At 44.4% G+C, this 9,406-nt stretch overlaps 1 protein-coding gene across 2 annotated transcripts in view; it reads left to right on the top strand.

The window, feature by feature from the left end:
* Positions 1–9,406, top strand: part of sorcs3a (sortilin related VPS10 domain containing receptor 3a) — a 136,058-nt gene that overhangs the window by 90,855 nt on the left and 35,797 nt on the right. For both annotated transcript variants that reach the window (XM_060046459.1, XM_060046460.1), the window contains exons 5-7: positions 5,184–5,257; positions 6,393–6,457; positions 7,734–7,852. In XM_060046459.1, coding sequence (XP_059902442.1) covers positions 5,184–5,257; positions 6,393–6,457; positions 7,734–7,852 — 258 coding nt within the window. The remainder of the gene's footprint in view (positions 1–5,183; positions 5,258–6,392; positions 6,458–7,733; positions 7,853–9,406) is intronic.

Here is a 9,406-nt window from a genome sequence, read left to right on the forward strand (position 1 = left end):
CTTTTACTGACTTTATATTTGCAGTCGGCTGTGATATATCCAGTATAAGGAGAAGCATTAGGTTACAATTGAGCAGGTTTATTTCAACCCGCTGATTTACGACATAATTCACAACCTGTTTTATTAGTTACCTCATATTTAATCAGAGCACCACATTCATTTAGTAATGACATTCCATTTATGTTTTGTTCAATCAAATATGAAGTTGTTCATGCAGTCATCAAATGATTAATTGAGTGATATGTTTAGTCACAATAAAAAATAATAAAGGTTGTTGGTGCGACCGACTAAACGGTCCTGTTTAACCTAACCACAGTACTGCCCCCTTGCTTCCAAAGCTCTGCCTGCTTCTCAAAGGGTTTGCATGGGAGCCAAAATGGCCACAGTCGTGCAGCGGACCTCTGACTGAATCCAGATGGCAGGTGTCTTTAGCACAGCCCCCTGGCCCTCCCAGGTCACATTACTAAATTAACTTGTATGATACACTTGACCTGGACCATTGGTGCTTAGGATACTCGTGTGGCTCACAAGTAGTTCTGGTTAACACTGTGTTGTTAAAAGTTTGGTTTGACATGTTTTGGTTCCATGGAAGCCTGACATATTGTTGGAAATATCCTTACAGAAAAATGTGCACAAACAACAACAAGGTTCAAAGAAGCCATAATTAAACAGGTACTGAATGTGCACAGTGCGCGTCCACAGCTCCAAGGTTCTTAGTACCGCGTCTTGAAGAGAAATGTGTTTGTCATTGTTTGAAGTACAATATGCTCTGTTGAACTGTGTTCCCACTGAAATGTTGGGCTGAAATGTTGACTTAATGCGACATAATTAGACTCATTAGTGTCTTCTTTTGTAAGCTCCTGCCTACTTTTCTAACTCATCTAAAGAGTAAAGGAAATATACGATGTATACATTTAATTGGGGTACAATTTTGCAACAAATTGTGGAAATATGCTGCGCATATAATTAATCAACGTTTTCTATGGCTTTTTATCCACTCTGCTGGTGGATGCAGGGAGTACGGCCGCAAGAGGGTTGCGTTGTGGTCCACTAGTATTTGCTGATAGTGCCTTGTTCCAAACAAGTCCAGGTGGTTGATTAGCATAGCCCATTCATACCTCCCTCTCCATAGGGTCATTCCAGCTATTTCCCAGGCTCTATAAATTCTGGAAAGGGGCGGTGGTGGGAGATGGTAAAAAATCGACCATCAACTTACCCTCTTATTCGATGGGCAAAGGGGTTCCAGGATATTGTGTGTGTGTGTGTGTGTGTGTGTGTGTGTGTGTGTGTGTGTGTGTGTGTGTGTGTGTGTGTGTGTGTGTGTGTGTGTGTGTGTGTGTGTGTGTGTGTGTGTGTGATTTAGGGAACTATAAATAGGTGCGTCAGGGATTTATAGGTGACTTAATGAGGTGTTGTAAAAGTGACTTATAGGAACGCCCGAGCAATGCAGAGTCCTATAATGCCGCAGTTATCTTTTCCATTACAGTGGATTCAAGTTCTGGAAGTTTGTCTCAGAGAGAGAAAGAGAGAGAGAAACATTATCTTCAAAGAAAACAAAAACCAAGCCAGGCCATTGGCCAGGTTTGTGTTGCCAGCGGCCTGGCCGCCGCTATTAATTAATCAAAAGAACAGCAACATTAGCGCTCCATTATCAAGCACATGTCTGCGATTGGGCATTTGTCTGACAATCCGGGAATAACATGAAAAATCACAGGGATTTTTAACGACTCAGAAGACTTTGAGGAAGCGGAGCAAACGCCAAGCTTTTAAATGGACGGGCAGATCTAGCGGATAGCTCCCTTAGGGAGGTCTGCCAGCTCCGACAGAAGGCAGCATTCAGATATAATGCTGAGTCACGGACACGTAGGTTACAACCCGACCGTTTAAATGGAGATGTATTCATCAAAACGGGGTCCGGCGAGTGCCCTGACATGACAACCAGCTGAGACGAACCTCGTTGCCAACACACAGACCCTTTGATTGACTCCCCAGACCAGCATTCCCTCATTCACACTCAACACAGCAAACAGCAAACACGCCTGGTAAAGGTTCTTCCCCAAAGCACAACAAAAAACACTTGTTTGTTTTATTTCCGCTAGTTGCGTACCATACCGTTATGAGGTTTCACGGCTGATGCCTTGATCACACTACATGCGTCCGTCGACGGATGGGGGCTTTTTGACCTATCCATGTGTTTTTCCGGTTTGCATTACGGCGATTACGGCGTTTTCATTGGACAGTGTCCTTGCGTAATATTTTCATAACGCAGTCTGATTGGCCCGTCTGTGCCTGAAAAGTTGGAACATTTCTAAACTTTTTGACTCGAGCCACGGAGCCGACAGAACGGTCGGACCCACAATGCACTTTGCGAGCGCCCCATGCAAAGTCAATGAGAGCCGTCGAAGGACGGAGGTAGTGTGTGAACAAGGCGTGATTGCGTGGAAGCCACCGTCGAACTTATGGCATTGATGGGTGCTTGTGGGAGACAAAGCCTTGTGAGACCCCCCCGTTTCGCCTTTGATTCGCCGCCCTGCAGGGCGCACCGCGGACCGTGTTGGCTTTGATGGGCCATTTGGATTCGCACCAGACCGGCTCACTGCATCTCACGGATCTCTTCTTAGGATCAATTATTTCTCCGATGAGGGGGGGAGGACGGAAAGTTCAAGCTGCGATGAGAGGGGGGGGGGCGGTATTGTTGCTCCCGTTGGAAGTGTTTGTGTACAAAGCCTTCTGCCGGCCCGTTCTCCAGTGGGCCCTCGGGGGGGGCCCTGTTTATCCTGTCAAAACAAACAGGGCTCCCGGGCCCTCGGCTCCTGAACCACCTCAGGGTCACGCTGTGAGTGGAAGCTGGTGTTTATCCATGCGTGAACGTTCACAAATCGCACGTAATTAAAAACTGTATGCGAAGTACAATTGTGAAATGCGCTATCCCATAGCGGTGTTCCGGTATTTAACACTGGAAAGCGCCTATCTTTTTTTTTTTTTGCTAAATCGTTGTCGAATTTGGACCTTCAAAGAGCATTCCAGTGGCTACCTGCCCAACAGGCCCCTGCACAATCAACCTCAGCACTGTAAGCCAACTGCAATGGTTTCAAGACAAAACCCACCATTGACACATGGCTTTGTGAAACGGCAAGCTAAAATCAATGACAAAAAAAAGACTTAAATTCCATTTTTTTACCTCACTAAAACATCCCCAAACAGCCATAGTGAATGGCTGTAGGTCTGGATTGCTGTGTGACTGGCTGGCTGTTTAACTGGGTGGCTGTTTAACTGGATGGTTGTTCAACTGGATAGCTGTTTAACCGGAAGGCGGTTTAACTGGATGGCTATTTCACTGAATGGTAAAACGTCCCCAAACAGCCATAGTGAATGGCTGTAGGCCTGGATTGCTGTGTGACTGGCTGGCTGTTTAACTGGGTGGCTGTTTAACTGGATGGTTGTTTGACCGGATGGCTGTTTAACCGGACACCGGGCGGGGCCGACTGGCAGCCTGCACCCTGGCCTCACTTGATGATGAATGGAGGGAAGGTGAAAGCTTGAAGCCTGGTGCCGACACCTCCCAGGCCTCAAGCTTCACCACGTCAGCGCCTTGATTAATGGGCAGAGAGGAGGGCTGGAGAGGGAGGCTGAGCGTGCCTGATGGCCTCCCCATGTCCAACAAAGACTGAAGAAGGCTGGAGAAGTAAGCCCCCCTTCTCCACACCCTCCCGAAAGCACCATGGGCGTGGACCTTTTAAAGTGAGTGGCAAAGCCAAAGATCAGTGGAAGCAAATTACTCTTCTATTGGCTAAAGATTTTCTTACAGCTTTTTATCACTGCTGAGGCCACTTTGGTTATTGCACGTGTGGTATGAGTTGTGAATGGTATTACGGAAGTGGAGTCGCGTCCTGGGGAATAATGCTGCATACATTGACCGGTGCATTTCGTCCAAGTATGCGTATAATATCATTTGGATGGTTGACACGTTTTGGTGTATTTCTGTATGTGAGTTCGAGTCATCATTCGATGAGGGATCAACCCAGTCCAATGGCTTTGTGGGTTGGAAGCAATTAACAACAGGTGGGAACAATATGAGATAGGGAAGTGCAAGGTCTCTGCAACATCAATCACTGTAATGGAAGGAAGCAGTGATCAATTTTTCGCTGGAGCATAAGGCAATGTTATTAAGCCTGCAAATTTAGGTCACTGGCACTATGGCAATTGTACATGCAAAAGTAGGTAATATATTGCTCTGTTTTTGTAGAAAGAACAAAGACACTGTTCCGTCGGCTATTAAATATGCAGCTTTCTTTTTCAGCAATTTAGAGCCCTTTTCTCTTGTGTTAATGCCAGAAATAATAGATCATGCCATTCCAGTTTTTGGGTTGGTCAAGAAGAAAAAAATCTCAGCTTCAGTGTCTATTAACTGTAAAGAATATCATTATTGTTTACACGTTAACTATAAAACATGTTATTAGTGTTCCCACATTAACTATGAAACGTGCTATTATTATTCTGACATTAAATGTAAAACATGTTATTGTTTAGACAGAATCTTACCATGGATAATTGTCGCATAACCAACAGTTTTTTTCAAGAGATCATGACGACATGTTTGGCTTCATCCTTGATGCCATTTTGGGAGCTATAAATCAAACAAACTACAAATAGAGAGAGCATTGACATCCCTGACTGGTAATATGGGGAGATAAAGATATCTGGAAATGTCTGGGAAGTGTCCCATTCTACAGTAGTCAGTATTATGTGGAGGGGAACATTGCTATAGAGACCCTGATGTATGAAATATACCCCAGAATATGATATTTCTTGGTATTTCTGCATAGAAGTCGTATCAGTTCCCTGTTGTCTTCGCAACCATAATCTTTATAGAAATACATGTAGAAGGCATGAGGAGAACAACATATTCAGGTAGTTTAGCATTGCCTTAACAATAAGCTGTTAGTAATGGATGGCTACAACCTGATCTCCCCTGCAATAATCCATCCTTATGTCATTTGCTTGGGTGGAACATCATTATGACGTCTTTTGTGGAAGCAGCTTGCTTCCTGGGACCTCACTACTGCTATTGTCAAGCTTTGAGTCATTTTTTCACGTTCCTTGTAAACAAGACAAGAAGAAATCAAACTGAATGAATTACAATTGAAGAGCTTTTTCCTCTTGTTTCTCTTGTTGTCTTTCAGCTGTACAGCTCCATGGACTTTGGGAGGAAATGGCAGCTTGTTCACGAACACGTAACACCGAGCAGGTTCTACTGGTGAGTCATCTGCCTCTCTGTTCCCGCTCTGCTTCAACGTATGTCCCATGCCTTCTGCATCTCCCCGCCTCGGTTCTGCCAATCGATGTGAACGGAATCTCTGCCTAAACCGACTTTTGAATTGTTATTTTATACATTTCACTGCATTTTATTGGCTTTGTACCTGAACTCTGCATAACGACAGTACGATTGAATCTAATCTAATCAAATGCAATGTTCCCCCGATCTCTGGGAAACACTGCATGTTATGTAGTAAAGTCCCATGTAACAGCCACTCACAGAATACATAATGTGGAACGACTCATGCCGGCTCCAAACCCTCGTTCCGGACTCCCTGATCTCCTTCAGGACGTGTAAAATAATCAAGGCATGAGCTGCACAGCCTCCAGTTTGACTGCATTCAAACATCTGCTTCATTGGCCAACCAGGGACGGTGAAATGCTGCCGCAGTCCGAGCAGTGGCTTTCTGATGTAATCTGTGACCAGTGGAACTGCAACACCGTGGGCATCCATTTTATTTGGCATCCTGATGGCAACTCACTGACCCTGTGCTGACCCTGCACCTACCAAAGCACATTACATTTGTGTTTATACAAATGTATACATTTATTACATTTAATGATAAAAGAATAACAAATATATGTATAATTTTTAAAAATATAAAATTGTTTATATGTATGCAAATGTATAAATACAAAATACATTTGTACAGATAATTTTGCACAGTTACCTCCACTTTCCCGTCCTGTCCCTCCACTTTTGTACAGTTACCTCAGAACTGTACTTTGGGTTTATTCTTCGTGTCTGATGTGTCAGAGCGATTATTTTGATGAAGACATACCGTGTCTTCATTCCTGTACTTTTTTTAGCTCCGCTAGGCTAACACAAGTCCTGGGAAGAGCTAGAGCGGTACACTTCGACGGAGAATCTCAAGCCTTCATCTTCTCCCACGTCCCTCTCCTCTGAGCTCCTCGCACCATCCACCTTTCCTGACACTTTGTTTCCTGCCTTTAACTTATTTTCTCTCCCCTCGGTCGCAGCAAAAAGAAAAAATTCTGGATTTCTTTCTGCACTGCTTTCTCATTTCAGTGTTCCTGCCTCTGATCTATTGCTTTTCCTTGAATTCATAATGCAGGTCTGTGTCAGGTCTTGATAAGGAGCTGGATCTTGTCCACATGGAAGCTCACACGCCTGATGGAAGTAAGCCCTCATTAAACACGCACGCACACGCACATACTCATACATGTATGAAAAAAAACGCACACACACACGCACACAAAAACACATGATCCCACACGGACTCAATCACAGGCACACAAACCTGTATGATCACACACGCACATGCACGGTACACATGCGTAGAGACACAATCCCTTGCATGTCATTTCCCCCCTCCCTCCCTTATCCTCACATCACATGTACAAACGTGAGGCAGAGTGTGAAAAGTGTGTGAGAGAGAGAAAAGAGCAAAAACGAGAGAAAAAAGGGCATAGGAAATGAAATCAAGATAAAAGCAAGGAAGTCCACGAGACACGGCAGAGATTCCAATTCCGATGAGCTCACACCATGTCCCCGTGGAGTTGGAGCAGGATTATCCCCGCGATAAGTGCAGTGCATACTTGATTAATAAGGTCTTTCTGTTCATCCTCTCACGCACACGCCGGATATGTCGGCTCCGTAACTCCGGAGCACATTAACAGCGTGGCTTACATCCAGCGCACACCTCGGGTGCTGGAGGGGGTCAGACCAGCCTGGACTCTGGTCCTGGTGGACTTTACACACTCAATGTGTTGACTCTGTGCATAAACAGAGCAGGCAGCAGCAGTATTTATGATGGTTTATTACCATTATCCCAGAATTATGTCAGGGCACCTTCTTGGTATTATTGAATGAGGTAATTGCTCGCTCTCTCTCTCTCTCGCTTGCTCTTACCCTCTCTCTCTTTCTCTGTCTCTGTCCTTGTCTCTGTCTCGCTCTCATGGTCACTCTCTCTCTTTCTCCATGTCCATGTTTCTCACTATGTCTAAACCGCTCTCGCTTGCTCCCTCTCTCTTTGTCTCTCTCTCACTCTCTCTATATCTCTCTCTCTCTCTCTCTCTCCCTCTCAATGTCTATGTCGCTCGCAATGGTTATGCCTCGCGCTCTCTCCCTCTCTCTCTCACTCTCTCTCTGTTTGTCTCCCCCTCTGTCTTTGTCTCTGTCTCGCTCTCATTATCATTCTCTCTCTGTCTCTGTCTCTGTCTCTGTCTCTGTCTCTGTCTCTGTCTCTCTGTCTCTCTGTCTCTCTCTCTCTCTCTCTCTCTCTCTCTCCATGTCTATCTCCCTCGATATGCCTCTCCTGGTCTCTCTCTCTCTCTTGCCTCACAGAAGGGGAAAGATATATATCATAAATATTCATTCATTCGTGTTTGAAGCGTCCTGCTGCTTCAGTGCTATACAATTAAACAGCCGTGCTTGTCTCCTCACTGTCTGGCAGATGTTCAGTATGTCACATGCAGGGCTCAGATGTGCACGGAGAGCAACAGGAACTACCCCTTCCCGGGATACGTTGACATCAGCTCCCTGGTGGTCCAGGACGACTACATGTTCATCCAGGTAAAGGACCTGCCGTGACACATCCCCGAAAATAAACAACTGTAGGTTACAACGGTTGTGTGTAACCTACAGCCGGCATTATGGTGAAAAGGCAACTCTGTGCTGTTATTTTCAGTTTGAGTACATTGTTATCCACTGAATGCTATAATGACTGGATAATAATTTCAACTGGAAGCTTTTATCCAAGGCGTCTTACAATACCGTGAGCGCATATGACTTGGCACGCCTCTACATTATCGTATTCATAAAAATCATACATTCAGGTACACTTGGATATAAAGTGATGCAAGTAAAAGCAATAATATTCAAATTCAACCAAATTATGTCTAATAGTCATGTTCTGAAACTCCAAGGATTGTCAAAGTATAGCTATGTTAATTGTTTATATTATAGTAAAAAAGGGGAAGTATTTGTCATCAGCTCCTCAGAAAAAAAGTTGATGCCTGACATTGCCAGATGTTGTTTCCTAACTAACGTTCGTTCCAAATCAACACAGACTTTCAACACAACTTAGAAACAGGAGGCATTTTTACAAACTTCAAACGTCTTTTTGTCATCGACAATACAATCTTCCATCTTCATAAACAAACCACACTGTATTGTGAAGTGTATGAAACTCAGCACTACATGACAGATCCTTTAAACTAAACCATGTTTTTTGTCTTCTCTGCTTTCTCTGGTTCCCCTGCCTCCCTTAACTGTCATTTATCAGGTCTCAGGGGAAAAAGTGTTCACAAAGGTACCCCCAAAGTATTTAGGGAGGCCTCGGAAATAGCCAATACTAGAAGTGACAGAGGAACTTACAGAGCATGTGGAACTCACAAACAACATCACTAATATATAATAATAAGAAAAGTATATCTCAGTATGAACTATGTGTAGTTCTACCTACATTTATTTCTGTAAATATCCTGAGTGGTATTTCAGATGAAGCTTATTTGTTTTATTCCTGACATTCGTAGTAACAGTACTAGCCATAAAAACCATCATGGGAACAGTAGCGACAGAATAATTGCGCTTGCCTCTTTATTCTTATTGTTGTTGGGGACCAAGCACGGATGGTTTGAATGTGAGTTCAGCCATCACTCAGCCCGTGGACCACAGAGGGGCTATTAGAAAGCTGCTTACCTGGACTACCGTAGGGCACCGGCACCCCCGCACAACGCTACTTTGGACGATTTAGACCGAGAATATAGACTGGTTCTCTCAGGGCACCTTTGTCATATATAATGGAGGTTTTCTAAGTAAACCTTAAGCGCTCAACCTTAGCCTCCCCCTTTACAATCCCAGTGTCGCCCCTGCCTTTTCCCAAAGCGTCATGGATGAAGGAGCCAGGATTTTACGGCGGGGGTCACAGAATCCATCATCCAAATATCCTTATAGTGCACACCTTCCACCGCTCGTCCCCCCCATCGATCTTCTGCCTCTCCACTCCACTGGGCTGGGTTCCTCCCTCCCACTGTTCACACTCTCTTCAGCTAGGGGAAGAGCTGGGAGCTGGTTGATTGGCTTTTTGAAAAAAAAGCTATATTTAGGAAGAAATATATTTAAATA

Source organism: Gadus macrocephalus, chromosome 3 (genome assembly GCF_031168955.1).
Source record: "Gadus macrocephalus chromosome 3, ASM3116895v1".
Lineage (NCBI taxonomy): Eukaryota > Metazoa > Chordata > Actinopteri > Gadiformes > Gadidae > Gadus > Gadus macrocephalus.